We start from the raw sequence: 17,407 nt of genomic DNA on the forward strand, positions 1-17,407 counted from the left end.
AAGAAGTGCAGTGTTCTCCACTTTGCATGAAACCATAAGATGATAAATTAGGCTAAATTAAAATAATTATCAGGGTGTTCCTGAGTGGCTTAGTTGGTTAAGCATTTGCCTTCAGCTCAGGTCATGATTTCAGGGTCCTGGGATAGAGCCCCTCTGAGCAGGAGCCTGCTTCTCCCTCTCCCTCTGCCTGCCTCTCCTGCCCCCCAGCTTGTGCTTACTCTCTCTGTCAAATAAATACATGAAAATTTTTTTTAATGAAATAATTATCAGAATGATCAGTATAAAAGCAACTTTTTAGCTTATGAATAAAGTATATTAAACTTTTTAAAATGAAATATTAATAAGAATTCAAAAATCTATCTAAAGGCAGAGCAGTGTTTTTATCTAACCTTGAAAAATACTTACCTGCCTTGAAAAATACTTGTCTACATGTTTTGAGTAGGAAAAAAAATATTAAAAGAAAATCTGATTCTTATTTGCTCCAATCATAATTCCTATGTCCAGGTGAATTGGAATCCGTTTATGTCTAAGGTCACAGGATATGATCATAGACATAAATATATATATGCATATATATAAATATACACACACATATATATACACATACATAGTATAGGGCATATACTATGTGTGTGTGTGTGTGTATATATATATATATATATATATATATATAGTAACTATGTTGTAATATTGTAATTATGTTACCTGTAGAATCCAGTCAAGTTACAATACTGTAATTTATCAGAACAGTAAACAGATTCTTTACTTAGTCAAAGGACTCATTAAACAGTCTGCAGGTGTATATTGATTATCTTATAAGCTAGACATCAAGTTTGATCTGTTTAGTCTACTAGTGTCAGTAAGAGATTGGTTTCCCTTCTCTTGTAGATTTCCCATGAGTTCACACAAAGTTACCAGAAGCTGTTTAATTAATAAAAGCTGCTGCTCAGATACTGACTCCATAGGACATATTTAGGGTACAAAAGAGAAACCTACTTCTAAATTGCTATAACATAATCATGTAACCGACACATATATGATAAAGCATGAAGTCGGCAGTCAGCAAACATAGGATACTAGTTGCACTTCAGAATAGAGGGGGAGGAAAAAGAAATAGGAGAAAGTAAAGCTAGGATGTTCTGCGGCTGGCATGGGGTTGGCTGTTAAAATGAGGTTCATTTTCAATGGCTTGGACCTAAAAACAGAACCAGCATTAGCTTAGTCCTTCAATGTATTTAAAGAGAAAGCAATAACTGTTGTCATTTCTTTCATAGGAGCAAAATACCTATAATAAGGAGGTACTTATTGGTATAGAATATAAAGTTCCACTACCCAAAATGAGCCAGTAGCGTAGCCAGGGAACTGGGCCGATGTGGGAGGAACAGAATACAGTCTCTTCTAGGACCACCTTCCTTTTATTGTCAGGAAAGGAAGGGAAGGATACGGTGAATCATTTGCACAGTCTTAGTGGTCAGAGACTGAGTTTGCCTCCCACCCCAGTCCTGGAGTAACTGCGCTTGGCTCTGGGATTAGAAAGGAGAGGAAAGGGAAAATGTTGAAGGAGATGACCCCAATGCAAAACCAGGGGCTGGAGAGAGAAAGGTAGAGTGTATTTTGGGCCTGCGGGCTTTAAGTTTTCTATTCCTCTTCCTGCTCACTCTACACGCAATGTTAGAGTCTCAAGTCCCTGTTTCAAGTCCTTGAGCAGGTTTAGGGAGACCAGAAAGAGATCACATCCTCCTTAACTTGGCCGCAGACGTTGCTGTCCTGCTCTGCGCTCCCGCAGGGAGGAAGTAAGCCTCCTGGTGACAGCGCAGGACACGTATGGTTGTTCTTACTCGGTCACAGGACTGCTCTTCTCTCTCGGCAGGCAGCCCACGTGCAGCGGCTGGTCCTGATGCCCCTGTCGGCCCTGCTGTCCCTATTCACCGGGCCCCAGAAGCTCATCCAGAAACGCTATGACAAACTGCTGGACTGCAACAGTCACTTACCTCGGGCAGCAGGAGACGACTCAGACTTGGCCAAAAAGGAGTATGAGGCCCTCAACGCCCAGCTTGTGGAGGAGCTCCAGGTGTTCAACCGGGCGGCTCGGAAGATTCTGCACAACTGTCTGTGCAGTTTCGTAGCTCTCCTCAGGGACTTGACCCTCGCCGCTCAGCAGGTTTATTCCACGGTGGCGCCGGTAAGCGTGTGGCTGCCTAGGCCTGCAGCACCTGCTAGAAACCACAGCCACATGGAACAGCCCTGTTCGTAGTGTGCATGCATGCAGGGTGTGTGTGTGTGTGTGTGTGTGTGTGCACGCACGTGCGGAGGTGGGGGCGGAATTTAACTGAAGCCCATAGTCCTTCAGTTTCTTTCTGTTTTCTCCACAAGAAAGTTTCCTAGTTCAGGTTTATTGTGACATGCACACTTGTTCTTTCTGGAGGTTTCTTTTCAAATGCCAAACACCTTTTAGCTCTACCTGCTTGATGCTTTGCTGAAGCTTATCAGTTTGTATTTTGTATTCTCTTCCTAGTCAACTGCTCTTCAGTGCTCACCATGACTATTTAAGGTGTGGATCCCAAAAGGAGGCCATCTCAGTGTAATGACAGAAACAGGAGAACTGTCAAACCAGTCTTTTTTGCTTTTGTTTTCCTCTATGGAAAAAAGTCTAGTGTGTGTGTGTGTGTGTGTGTGTGTGTATCTGTATGTAATTTAGCTTTCCATTAGGATATGATTTTATGACTACTTTCCTGAAGAAGGAAGATATTTACAATTTAATATCAACTTAAAAAAATCAGTGTGGTTTCTTTGCCCTTCATTTCAGTTAGTTCTTATTCAGCTGGTTAGATATTTAATGGACACCATTTGGAGGAAAATTAATTGTCCTACTTTATTTTTTACTGTGTATTTAATTAACTTTTAACTTACCCTTTGAATTAAATTAAGTTGAATAAGCAGGTGCTACATTTACATGGTTCAAAAGGCGAAACTACATACAAATGTGTAAACAGTCTCACATAGACTCCTGTTCCCTAACCACCCATTCCCCAACTCCACCCCATTGTTACTAGTTTATCCATTTAGAGTTTCTTTATGCTATTAGAAGTAAATGCAAAATGCATATATTTTTCCTAGAGAAAACTAGGGTATTACAGCACCATCCTGCAATTTGTTTTTTAACCTCCTTAGGATGCATACCTGTCAGCACACAGAGAACTTTCTCAGCCCTTCTACAACTTTATACTAGTCTACTGCATAGCTATACAATAGTATATAACCAGCCCCCTATTTTTTGGATAACAACTTTATTGAGAAATAATTCACATACCATATATCCCACCCATTTAAAGTATGCAATTCCATGGTTTTTAGTATTTTCACAAAAGTTGTGCAATCATCACCACAATCAATTTTAGAATATTGTCATCACCCCCAAAAGAAACCCAGTACCATTAGCAGTGAATCCACATGTTCCCCCGACCACTCTCCCATAGCTCTAGGCAACCCCAATCTATTTTCTGTCTCTAAAGATTTGCCTATTCTGGGCATTTCATATAAATAGAATTATATAATATGTGGTTCTTTGTGACTGGCTACTTTCACTTAGCATAATGTTTCTGAGGTTCATCGATGTTGTAGCGTTTTAGTACTTAATTCTTATTATTGCCAAACAATATTTCATTGTATATATACACCATGTTTTATTTACCCATCATCAGTGGATGGACATTTAGGTCATTTCTACTTTTTGGCTACTATGAATACTGCTGCTATGAATATTCAAGATCTTAGTAGATGTTTGTTTTCATTTCTCTTGAGTACATACCTAGGAGTAGAATTGTTGGATCATATGCTAACTCTGTGTTTAACCTTTTCAAGAACTGCCAGACGATTTTCCCAAGTGGCTGCACTATTTTACATTCTCAACAGTGATGATTGAAGTTCCAATTCCTTACATCTATCTGTCTTTTGTTTTATAGCCATCCAGTGGGTGTGAAATGATATCTCACTACGGTTTTGATTTGCAGTTCTTTGATCATCCCCCTATTTCAAACTTTTTAAATTGAAGTATAACTTATATATAGTAAAGTACATCAGTCTGAAGTATACATCTCATGAGTATTTGCAAATATATATACATCTGTGTAACCACCAACCACATCTAGATATTAGCCCTTTCCAGTTCCTCATAAGGGCCACTCATGACCATTCTTCAGCTCTAGTCCCTCGAAGGTAACCATTCTACTGACCTGTGTTACCAGAGACTGTTATGTTTGGTTTGTATCTCATAAAAATGGAATCATACAGTATGTATGGTTGTTTTGTGTATCAACCTGTTCCTACTGATGGATATTCGGAAGATTCCAGTTGTCTGTAACTGCATAACAAATTATATCAAACATGGCAGCATGTGGCAACCAATGGTCATTTATTTCTATTGTCTTTCATAGTTCTGGAGGTTCCCTGGGCTCAGGGCAGTTATTCTCAGTGTCTCTGTGAGATTGCAGTCTGATAATAGGCTAGTCATCTCAAAGACTTCCTCAAGACCTCAAGATGAGATGATGATAGAAAACTCAAATAGTTGTGGATGAGGACAGTTGAGGCTCCAGAGACCTCCTCCCACCTGATCTTTCAACACAGCTTTTTGATATGGCAGCCACATTGCAATTGGACTTCTTCCATGGCTACGAAAGTCGCTCAGAGTGTCCCAAGAGAAACCAGCAGAAACTGGATAGTCTCTTTTAGCCTAATCTTGAAAGTCAGATAGCATCACTTCTGTGGTTCTGTTCACTTCCACGTTCTATTCATGGAGGCAATTTTTAAAACCCATGCACTTTTGAGGAGAGAGGACATGGACTCCACTTCTTGATGAGAGTCACATCAAAGAATTTACTGATTTGTTTTAAAACCACCACAGGCTCTTAACTAATGCTTCGTGTTTTAGCATTGTTCTCCTTTCCACTTTCCCACCCTACCATGTTGGAGGACCCTACTGCCATCAATTCCTGAGCCCTTCTTCCAAAATTTCATTGCTTTTTGTTTCTCTTCTATTCTTTTATTTAAGCTTGAAGCTTTATTTTTATTTTTTTTAAGGATTGTATTTATTTGAGAGAGAGAGAGAGAGCACGAACAGGGGATGGGGCAGAGGAAGAGAGAAAAGCAGATTCCCCACTGGGCAAGGAGTGTGATGTGGGGCTTGATCCCAGGATCCCAGGACCATGACTTGAGCTGAAGGCAGACACTTAACTGACTGAACCACCCCAGTGCCCCTAAGCTTGGACCTTTAAAACAGTTATCCCTATCATTTTAGTGAGGCTTTTGGAGATAGCAAATTAGACCATTTTTATCCAGAAGTTCTAATATTGCCCTAACTTTTTTGCTGTGGAGCCATCTTCTACTTTCTCTGTTTGTCATAACTCTACTAAATTCAATACCTAATATAGTTAAATAGTTGAGAACAATGCTGTATCATTTCTACCTATAGGTACCACTGTTGGCCCCGAGAATCTCTGAAATTCAGAATCGAGTACTGGAAGAGGTTCAAAATCTTAATTTTGTAAAAGACAACAGTGCCACTTTTATTGAAAGGAAACTTAGTTTTGAAAAGAAGAAACCTTTGCAAATTCCGGTGAGTTTGGTAGGATTTATGACAATGACTAGCACTTCTTTCCCTTGTTCAAGTCACATTAAATTATTTTTCACATCACTTACCTGATTCTAATATCCTATAATTTACCTATTATATATAGGATTTCTTATCTATGAGTTCTATAAGGTCATAGATTTTTACCCATTTTGTACATGATGTATTCCAAGCTGCTAAAATGATGCCTGACAACAGATATAAATATCTGTTGAATGAATAAATAGAATTGTATAGAGCAAAATCATAATAGTTCAACTCTTTCATTTTTCTAGATAAGAAATCCCAGGCTCCAGAGACAAAGTAGCTTTCTCAAAATCACTAGAGGCAGAGCAAAGAGGGGTCTAGGCCTCTTGACCCTGCCCAATTTACTGATATTATTTCCCAGAAAAAGACATGCACATGTACAATTTACTTAATTATTATTTATCAAGTGTTCAATATGCAAGAGATTGTCTACAGTATGGAAAAAAATTAAAAATTGTTCCATCCAAGAGGGATTAGAACCTCTGCTTTCTTATACTCAGTTGAATTTTCTTTCTTCTCTGCAACACTGCCCTCATGTGCTAACTAAAGAATTTTTCACTGCATAACTCAGCCGGATGCTTCACAATAATAACTCCATCAGTGCTTCAACATTGAAATAATCCCAAGTCAATGTGTGGCTTTAACATTTAAAAAATCTCCAAAGAAGAAATATTTACTGGCTCAGTGATGATTTTATTGTATGTATACATCTATCTAAACCAAAGTTTTTCCTTACTTCTCCCAGCCAGAAGTGCCACGTCAAACTGACATTCACCGCTCCAAACTTCTATCCACATACGGTAAAGAAGAACTCTACCAAGCAAAGCGCAAGTGCAATGCTACACAAGAATATGACATCAATCTTCTGGAAGGGGAGTTGGTGGCTGTGATGGAACAGAAGGATCCACTGGGGAGTACAAGCAGGTGGCTTGTTGATACAGGAAGTAAGTTTTTTGTGTAAAATGCACAGAACTACCACGTCTTTTCAAGTTGAGATTTTTCCCAGGGGCCTCTCTGTGCTTCTCTAAACACAAATGTTTGGTAAGGGTATACAAATGACCTCGTTTCTTCTTTCTTTTTATTCCTATCCAGTTATAAGAGGCTATGTGTATTCTTCCTTCTTAAAACCCTACAATCCAGCAAAAGTGCAGAAGGTGGATGCTGAAAACAGGTTCGGTGATGATGATTTTGATAACATCAGCCTCTTTGTGTCCTCACGGCCAGCTAGTGACAGTGTCACAGGCACCCCAGAAAGTAGCATAAGTGATAGCAGCTCATCTCTTAGTGGTACATATGGAAAGTTGGAAACAAACGGCACTGATGTTGACAGTTCTCAAGAGGTAGATGAACAGGTAAGAGTTTGAACCTTGATGTAAAACTGCTTGGCTGTTCAAATCATGAAAGGTCTATCTCTCTAATAGCATTCTGTCTTACCGTAAGACTTGGCGGAAGAGTGTCAGCTTTGACAGCAAGGAGACCTCGCTTTATGAACACTTATTCTCTGTGCCCCTTTTCGCAAGGAATTTAATTCTCTGAGCCTATTTAATCAAATGAGGGAAGGAGGATGATAATTCCTTCATTGCAGACTTGATGTGAGGATTAGAGAAAATGTGTACATGTAAAGTACCCAGCACAGAGCAGACACTCTGTAAACAGTAATCATTATTATTACTACCCTGCTGGCATGTATTTAGAGTGAAGCAAAGATGGTCTTCTTATACTCCTCCATCACAGAAAGTTCAATACAACAGATTGTCACCATAAAGAACATGTGGGAAATTGTCCATGATTCCTTCAAGAGCAGTATCTTCATTAAGCTATCTATATAATTGGCCGTTTATAATCTCTTGTATAATGCCATTTACTATATATTGAAACTTTTGAGAGCTGCCTTTCCCATGCAGCACCAATGCAGAGACTATGGGGACCATTCTTTCACAAAATAAGTTGACTATGATGAAGGGTTCCTTTTGGCTACCTCAGAAAGTTTCAGTATATTTAACTGTTAATCCTCAAGTGGTGACCAACTAACTGTTTCTCTTTTTAACTTGCTTTTTTTCTTTAGCGGATATTAATTAATTTACTTTTTTTATAAGAGTAATACATGTTACTTCTGAAAAGTTAAAATGGTATAAAGATATATGTAAACTAAAAGTAAAGGTCTTTATTCCTTTCTCCCCTAACCCTACCCTTCAGAGACAGTATTAGGATTCACGTTTCAGAGATTCTCTGTGCATGTACAAACAATGCAAGTGGGAATGTGTATATGTTACATAATTTGCTTTTTTCCCCCACTTAACAATGTATCTTTGACACAACAGTACCTAAATATCTACCTTATTCTTTAAAAAATTCTGCATAGTAATTTATTTTGTGGATATATCACAATTTATGTAACTATTACTCTAATAAGACATTTAGACTATTCAGGTCTTTTTATAATTTCAAACTATTTCAAGCAAGATCCTTGTTTATCTATTTTTGTGCACTTACATGAGTACATATGTAGGAAAAATTCCTAAAACTATTGGAGGGTCAAAGGGTATATATATCTAAAATCTTGATAGGCATTGCCATACTGCCCTTCAAAAATAGTTTATCTACTTAGTTTCTTTCATTGCTGATACATTGATTGTTGTCCAATTCATGACCAGTTCTTTAAAAAAAAAAAAAATCTAGGGATGCCTGGGTGGCTCAGTGGTTGAGCACCTGTCTTTGGCTCAGGTCATGATCTCTGCCTCTCTCTCAGTCTGGACACAGACTATCATGAATAAATAAATAAATCTTTAAAAAAATATATCTTTATTAAGGACTTATTTACATACCATAAAATTCATCCATTTTAAGTATATAATTCAATGACTTTTGGTATATTTACAGAGCTGTGCAACTATCACCCCAATCCAAGTTTAGAATATTCCCTTCATCATGGGATGCCTGGGTGGCTCAGTGGTTAAGCGCCTGCCTTTGGCTCAGGGCATGATCCTGGAGTCCTGGGATTGAATCCCACATCGGGCTCCCTGCATGAAGCCTGCTTCTCCCTCTGCCTGTGTCTCTGCCTCTGTGTCTCTCATGAATAAATAAATAAAATCTTAAAAAAATATATTCCCTTCATCCCCAAAATCCTTTGCACTCATTTGCAATCTGTTTTCTTTCTCACCCCAGCCTAAGGAAATTACTAATTTACTTTCTTTCTCCATATATTTGACTTTATTGTATATTTTGTATTAATGGATTCATACAATATGTGGGGCTTTGGAGCTGGCTTCTTTCACTTAGCATAATATTTTTGAGATTCATCCATGTCGGAATATACAAATGTATTTTGTGGGGGGGGGTTGTTTTTAAGATTTTATTTATTTATTCATGAAAGACACAGAGATAGAGAAAGGCAGAGACACAGGCAGAGGGAGAAGCAGACTCCATGCAGGGAGCCCGATGTGGGACTTGATCCCAGGACCTCAGGACCACACCCTGAGCTGAAGGCTGATGCTCAACCACGGAGCCACCTAGGTGTCCCTGTACTTTGTTTTTTTGTTTTGTTTTGTTTTGTTTTATCACATAACAGTATTTCATCCTATGGTTATAGCATACTTTGTTTATCCATTCACCAGTTGATAGACATTTTGGGTAATTTCTATTATGAATAATGCTGGTATAAACATTTATGTACAAGTCTTTGTGAGGATTTCATTTCTTTTGAGTAGATATCTCACAGTAGAATTGCTTGTTGATATGGTGAATTTATGTTTAACTTTTAAGAGAAACTACCAGACTGTTTTTCAAAGTGGCTGCACAAATTTACATACCCACGAGCAATGCATGTGGGTTGTGGATTGCAGTTTCTTCACATCCTCACCTTATTGTCTTTTTTTATTATTATTATGATAGCCACTCTAGTGGCTGCGAAGTGGTATCTCATTGTGGTTTTTATTTGCATTTGACTAATGCTGTTGAGTATCATTCATGTGCTTACTGTCCATTCCTGCATTTTCTCTGGTGAAATGTATATTCAAATATTTGCCCATTTTATAAATTCAGTCATTTTACTTATTATCCAATTGTAAGACTTCTTTATGTACTTTGGATGCAAGTTCTTTATCAAATATAATTTGTAAATGATTTCTCCCAGTCATGACTGATTCTTAATTCATCTGGACATTGATCTATGTTTTTATCACTCTTTTGAAGTTTCAAAACACTATTTTTCTATTACTTGTTCACTCTTAGTTTATTCAAAGTTTCTAGAAAAGAGAATAATATTGTAATACCAATAGATTTTTTTTTTGCCTCTGTATTCTGTGTATTCACAGAGAGAGAGAGAGAGAGAGAGAGAGAGGCAGAGACACAGGCAGAAGAAGAAGCAGCAGGCTCCATGCAGGGAACCCGACACAGGACTCGATCCTGGGTCTCCAGGATCACACCCTGGGCTGAAAGCAGCACTAAACCGCTGAGCCACCAGAGCTGCCCAGTAATACCAATAGGTTAATGAAATTTTACCAGTGAAATCTATTTGGGATTACATATCCTGGCAGACTTTGACTTATCCCAATAAGTCAGGATATTATTATCCCAATAATAGAAGGGCAGAAATTTGAGGACAAAATTTGTCAAGACATCCTAAAGCTGGCTTAACATTGAGCTCTAATTATTGGCTCCACAGGGACTTAAGTACCTCAAGTAGGCTCTTTGGGCATGGGATTTGTAGTCTACTTCCTAATAGCTGCTACTGCAAAGTAATTCCCTTTGAGTAATCCTATCAATATGTTTCATATGAATTAGGTCCATTAGAAGGTTCCATTACCAAGAGAGGAAAAAAATGAGATAATTTTCTTTTGCTCAAAACAAAGTATATTGATAGTATCTCTTCATAGAGTGCTACTTGCTTTTTCCCTCCGAGTTTGGAATCAATTCAAAATAGACCTTGGGGTCAGGGACATACATATAAGCATTATTCCTAACAAAACTGGACTAGAAAATGCAGCTTGGATCAATGTCCACGTAGGATCCCTGAATACTTTCCTTTTTGTTAAAATAATTGAGTCCAAATTGCAAGACTCTCACACATATGAGCAAAGTCTATCCCAGTAAATTTTTTTTAAGAATTTCATCCATTTATTCATGAGATCCCAGTAAATTTTTTTTTTTTAAGATTTCATCCATTTATTCATGAGAGACACGGAGAGCGAGAGAGGCAGAGACATAGGCAGAGGGAGAAGCAGCCTCCATGCAGGGAGCCTAATGTGGGACTTGATCCTGGGAATCCAGGATCACGCCCTGAGCCAAAGGCAGGCGCTAAACCATTGAGCCACCTGGGTGTCCCAATATCCCAGTAAATTTACCATAAGTTGAAGACAATGCACCTGTTAGAAACCCCAGTTCAAGAGAGAGAAGAAAAGACCACATAGGAATATTTCCCTTAATGTCTTAATTCCAGTCAATAGAGGTACATGGGCTAGTGGTTTTCAGACTTTTCCAATTATGCAACTACTGTTCAGCCCTCGAAACAGAAGGAAAACCTTGGATGATCTTCCTAATCCTTATCAGAAGGCTGATATTTTCATTCTGTTGACTCCTAGAAGGTGTGAAGAAGAAAATGTTTAACTCTCATACCTATGGTGTGACAATCTAATAGAACAATGAATGCATTATGGAGGTTCCTATAAGGTGATTGAAAGTGGGAGTAAATTGTATCTTTTTTTTTGTGAACAGTGAGAATACACTGTACATTGTAATATGCACATTTGAGGTGCACTACAAACTAATTTTCTGTGTGGCTATTTAGACTTTGTTCTTGGTTGTATTTTATTATCAGGAACATCAACTGAAACATTGGTTTAACTGAATGACAATTTGAGTCACCATTTCTTCCCTATCCTTTCCTACTATGGCAGTTGCACTTTTTTTTTTTTTTTTTTGCTTTCTTCCAGAATTGAAATAGCATATTGCCATTGGTTTTATAGGCTGTAATCTATTCTTATTGATGGTTATAGTGGACCCTGACAAGAAGGACAGGTAGATGGGTAGTCTTGACCTATACCTGATATTCAGGGGGCATTACTGGGGTCCTAAAAATCAGTCATAAATAGGCAAGTTCAGACTGACTTCGGAGTAGTGGCTCCGAAATTAATTTTTATACTCAAGCTGAGTTTTTAATGTGGATTCCACAAATAAATGGAATCTATGAATGGGCTTTGAAGGATTTATAAATCCCCTCAAATACATTGGAAATGTTGTGCTTATATGCATAACTATAGTAAAAGTCCATAGCTTTCAACAGATTTTCAAAGGGGAATTTTATTTTAAAAGGTTAGAAACCATTGCTCTCAAGACTTAACTTGCTTATCCATTCTCCCATCCACTCAAGAAAAAAGATAGTTGGATTAAGAGCCTCCTGCATTTCCTAGAATGGTTCTAGTGGATCAGAAGTCTTATGTGCAAGGTGAAAATATAATTTATTATCTATAATGGGACGCTTTTGTTAGTGAAAGAGAGTGCTTACTGGGTGAGGTAGCTATGACAGGTGTAATTAGGAGGTATGGTCAGTTTGCTTACTGGGGCCTAAGGACCAATCAATTCAGATTCCTCCATGCATATCCCACACAGAAAGCATACATAGGCTTTCCCTGGATGTTTTAGAAGCTCTCTAAATGATGATCCAGCACCTTTGTAGAATAATGGGGAAGAGGTCATGGATTTTTGCAACCTGGCATTTATACTAAAGGACTTAATCTTTAATTTCTTTACTCACTACTTTATGTTCTATCAAAAAAATTAACAAAAGCCAACAATTATGCCATCCTACTCTAATGTATTCTCCCCTTTCACCCGTCAAAGATCAACGACATGATTTGTATTAGTTTTCTCTGCCATGTAACAAATTGTCACAAACTAAGTGGCTTAAAGAACATAAATGCATTATCTCACCATTTCTGTGGTCAGAAGTCCAGGTACAGCTTAGCTAGGTGCTCTGCTTGGCATGTCACATAGCTGCAATCCAGATGCTTGCTGGGCTGTCCTCCTTTCTGAAACCCTGAGTTCTCTTCCAAGCTTGTGGTTGTTGGCAAAACTCAGTTCCTTGTTTTAGAAGGACTGAGGCCTCCATTTTCTTGTTGGCCATCAGCCAAGGACCATTTTCGCTAACTGGATGCTGCTCTCAGACCCTTACCATGTGGCTATGTCTGTAGGCAGTTCACAGAATGACTGCTTCTTCAAGGCCAGCAGATGAGCATCTCTCTGGTTTTAAATCTTTCCCTTCAGAAATGGCCTGAATTCTCTCTTAAAGGGCTCACCTGATTACGTCAGGCACACTCAGCATAATCTTTGACTGGCTCAAAGTCAGTGTATTAGGGACCTTATTATGTAGGACATGTTCAACAGGCAATGTCCGCGTTAGAGTTCTGCCTACCACAATATCTAAGATGCCTTGCTTGGTAAGCAAAGTATAAGACTAAAATGATGCAATTTTCAGCACTTCTCAAAGTGGACCAGATTTAATAACAGCTAAACCCAGTTTTAGAGGGAGGTTTAATGTCTGAGAATCAGTGCTGCTTCCTTTTCATGTAAATAATACTGAGAACATAAGTTTTGAATTAGGAACTTCTAAAACAGTTAGTTGTTATGGCCCTAATCCTAAATTCACTGTCTGGTCCTTCATCTTTACATGTTTCAACTACTTTTGATGATGATGCTACATGTCTAGTTTATCACTGTTTTAGAAAGTGCTTAAAGCCAGCAGGTCATAACATAATGTATTTAAATAGTCATTAAAATGATGCTTTAGAGAGCTATTTTTTGACATATTTTAAAGTAAAAGGCAGGCTGCAAAAATTATGTATACTATAATTCCGTGTTTATTGGCACTTTAGGTAGATAGGCAGAAAGAAAAGAAGAAACAAGGGATGGATGGATGGAAGGAACGAAGGAAGGAAGGAAGGAAGGAAGGAAGGAAGGAAGGAAGGAAGGAAGGAAGGAAGGAAAAAAGGGAAGAAATACAAGGTATTAATAGCAGTTGGGTGATTTCTTCTTACCTTTATTAAAATCATTTCTTTATAAAAATTACTTGCATAATAACAATACATAATTGATCACTGAAGAATGTGAAAGCTTGCTCCTGGAGAGAGGAAGAGAAGAAAGAGCATTTTTCATGCAATATAACTATCTTGGCTTTCTGAACTACATATAATACTATAAATACTGGCTTCATAGCTTTTTAGTTTTGGAAAGGAAGATTAAAATATTATTTTTGTTAATTGAAGAACTGGGATGAAATCAATAAAATGAGATTCACTGAAGACAGCTAATGTGGCTCATTAAGGGAGGAATAATTAAGTGCACAAATATAGAATAAGGGAATACTGAACTGTCAATGCTACTACAGGGAAAGATCTCGTGGTTATAAAAAGTGGCTAATAAATTGAATATGAGTCAATAATACAATACAGAGTGTTATTTAAAAAATTAAATGCCATAGAGAACTGGGTTGTATTCATAGACTATTGTACATAAAATGAACCAGAGCTTTAGAGAATGCAAAGAAGCAACTAAGAAAATATATTTTAATAAATGCTGAGGAAAGAGGAAGGATCAGGTGTTTATGGCTTAACTTAATAAAATTTAATTAATGTGTCTGGACCAAAACATTAACATTGAAGGTTAAAAAGATAGAGCCTAGAACAATTAAAATATTCCAAAAAATAAGAAATTTTTCAGCTTTTACATATAACAGACTGAAAACTTCTAACTTGTGGTCTAATGTTATCAACTGCTGTCTCTTTAAAATTGAGTATCTATCTTATGTTAAATGGGAGGCATAAACATAAAACTAAAATATGCTCATCCTAAATTAATTTCGGACCATGATCCCTCAAAGTATTTAAAGTATGTAATTTTGTGCTTTAAATTCACAATTTCATGAGGATTTATATTTAGTGTTTAAAATACATGCTCTGCTGTATTTCATACCACATAGATTTTTTAAAGACTTACTTATTTATTTATTTATTTATTTATTTATTTATTTGACAGAGAGTGTGAGCAAGCAAGCATGAGCACACAAGTGGGAGGAAGGGCAAAGGGAGAGGGAGAGACAGAACCTTCAGCCGACTCCCCACTTAGGATGGAGCGGGGCACAGAGCTGTATCTTACAACACTAAGATCATGACCTGAACCAAAATCAAGAGTCAGATGCTTAACCAACTGAGCCAGCCAGGCACCCCTCATACTAAATAGATTTAAGTGGAAGATTTTATATTCCCTTTGAGAGAAAATGTGCCAAAGTGAAAGACCACCACAAATATTTAGGAGTCATATATTAGTAGGTAATTCAACTTGCTAAACAATCTATAGCTGCATTGGCAATGCATATATGTTGTGCATGAAAATTATAAAATTTGGCTAAGCAACTGTTAACATGGTCTCTTACAGAGAATCAGAAACTGTATTATGGCACATGATATTCCTGAAAGCTTTTGCCCACCAAATCCCCCATTCTGCTCTTGTGACCCTAATCAATTTCTTCATTTTCTAATCAACAAAAACATTAGCAGCAACATATTAGAGACCTTAGTCCCTTTCCACAAGAATATACTATGCATATCCTTTCTAGAAAAAGAGTCTGCTTCCTAAAGTAATATGAGAAATAGATCAAGCACAGAATTTGGAGTTAGAAGATGCAATCCTAGCAGCACGAACTCTGTGACTAAAGTAAGTCACAACTCACAATGAGGGTATAGAACATTGGACATGTAAACTGTCATGAGCATAGAAAAGTGGTTATTATTGCTGCCACTCCATTACTCAAGAATTTATAGCACCTCCCTTTTTATTTTCTTCTTTAATTTTTATTTTTAAAAAAAGTTTTAAAGATTTTATTTATTTGAGAAAGAGAGAGAGAGCAAGCTGAGTCAGGGGGAGGGGCAGAAGGAGAGAGAGAATCCTTAAGCAGACTACTCTCTGAGCAGGGAGCCTGGGGGGACTCAATCCCAGGCCCCTGGGATTATGACCTGAGCTAAAGGCAATCACTTAACTGAGCCACTGAGGCACCCCCTTTAATTTTTAAATTACAAAATAATCCATGCCCAGCCATCTGTCTTGTGTGTATCTTCTATAATGCAAGGTTATCTCTTTTACATTCTTGTGTGATATTCAAGACTTTCAGCCTTTTAAGTCAAATTAACATATATCTGAATTCCTACTGTGTACCATCATTGGTCAGTAGAGAAAAATTTAAATGTTCCTTTCTCTCTCTCTCTTTTTTTAGGTAAGTTTTACCCCAACCTGGGGCTTGAACTCATAACCCCAAGATTAAGAGGCACATGCTCTAAACTGACTAAGCCAGCCAGGCACCCCATAAATGCTCCTCTCTTTGAGGTAGAGCTCATGAGAGTTGTTGAGATAAAATCAGTGATATCAAAATTTCATCAAAAGTTAAATAACAGTTCAACATCTACAGAAAAACTTAAGCTGCTAACTATATAGTGCTCTCTCAACATTCCCCAGTCTCTTTTCCTACTCAGTGAAGTCATCTTATTTCTTACCATTTCCTTTTAATATTGGCTCTCAATTTTGAGAAAGTTAATCTACTTGCCTATCCCATATACTGTTTTCATTCTATGTACCTTGGAATATGACACTTCCACCCCCTTTATCAACTTTGTCACGTATACAAAGTTACCTCTTTAAAAAACCGGCTCATGTATATTACTTATGTGTATAGGGTGTTTTTTGTTGATTGTGTGTGTACCTTTTTGGGGCCCCATTTTTTCCTTAGCTGCATTGTAAGTTCTTGGATAATATAATATCTGGCACTTATAGGTACTTAATAAATTTTGATTAAATAAATGAATGAATAAAATGTTGTTAGTCAATTGCTTAATTTTATGATATAACATTTCTGTTATCAATCTTATGATCTTAGTAGAAGAGTGACTAAACACTTACTTAGGGGCTTCTTATGTTCTAATAATTCTGAAGTATTCCTTTGAGGTTAGAGAAAAATTCTTTTGACGGAAGTATGTTTTATTAATTTCTTCTAGGCCCCTTAAGATAATTTAAAAGTTATAAATTTAATGCATTATCATGATAAAGGTTTAGAAAACAAGAAAAATGAAAATCATCTCTAATTCTACTACTCAAAGGAACTAATACTACTAGACTTATATTGTACATCTGATTTTATATACTTTTTTTTTTTTTACTTTCTATTTCATCATAAGCATTTGCCCATGATATTGGTCTCAGAAGACAGCATTTTTAATGACTACAAATTTCCTTAGCGTAAAGATCTAGAATAGATTTTAACTATTCCCCTCTTACTGAACACTTAATGCTATTCCCATTTCCCTCTCACTTCTCATTTTGTGAATGGGCACTGCAGCAATATTATTGTGCAAAAATCTCTGCCAATGTTTCTATTTCTGTAGGAGAGATTCTTAGAGCTATTATTGAATAAAAAAAGAATTAACATTTTAAAAAGTCTTTTAGGGGTGCCTGGCTGGCTCAGTCAATAGGAGCATGCAACTCTTATTAATCTCAGGGTCATGAGTTTAAGCACCACGTTGGGTGTGGAGCCTACTTAAAAAAATAAAATAAAAAATACATCTTTTAACAGAAACTGCCAAACTGGGTGCCTGGGTGGCTCAATTAGTTAAGCATCTACCTTTGGCTCAGGCCATGATCCCAGGGCCCTGAGACGGAGTCCTGCGTCGGGCTCCCTGCTCAGTGGGCAGTCGACTTCTCCGTCTCCCTCTGCAG

The 17,407-nt window shown here is 37.4% G+C and overlaps 2 protein-coding genes across 4 annotated transcripts in view; one reads left to right on the top strand and one right to left on the bottom strand.

Annotated features, from left to right (window-relative positions):
* Positions 1-17,407, top strand: part of ARHGEF38 (Rho guanine nucleotide exchange factor 38) — a 128,986-nt gene that overhangs the window by 110,706 nt on the left and 873 nt on the right. The window contains exons 10-14 of one of the 2 annotated variants that reach the window (XM_049104806.1): positions 1,871-2,182; positions 5,468-5,611; positions 6,399-6,597; positions 6,746-7,005; positions 13,522-13,651. In XM_049104806.1, the coding sequence (XP_048960763.1) occupies positions 1,871-2,182; positions 5,468-5,611; positions 6,399-6,597; positions 6,746-7,005; positions 13,522-13,651 (1,045 nt within the window). The remainder of the gene's footprint in view (positions 1-1,870; positions 2,183-5,467; positions 5,612-6,398; positions 6,598-6,745; positions 7,006-13,521; positions 13,652-17,407) is intronic. The other variant, XM_025465803.3, reaches the window with a different exon arrangement.
* INTS12 (integrator complex subunit 12) overlaps positions 13,670-17,407 on the bottom strand; it is a 37,850-nt gene continuing 34,112 nt past the window's right edge. For both annotated transcript variants that reach the window (XM_025465810.3, XM_049104807.1), the window contains one exon: positions 13,670-13,766. The gene's annotated coding sequence lies outside the window, so the exon portion shown is untranslated. The remainder of the gene's footprint in view (positions 13,767-17,407) is intronic.

This window comes from Canis lupus, chromosome 32 (assembly GCF_003254725.2).
Source record: "Canis lupus dingo isolate Sandy chromosome 32, ASM325472v2, whole genome shotgun sequence".
Taxonomy (NCBI): Eukaryota; Metazoa; Chordata; class Mammalia; order Carnivora; family Canidae; genus Canis; species Canis lupus.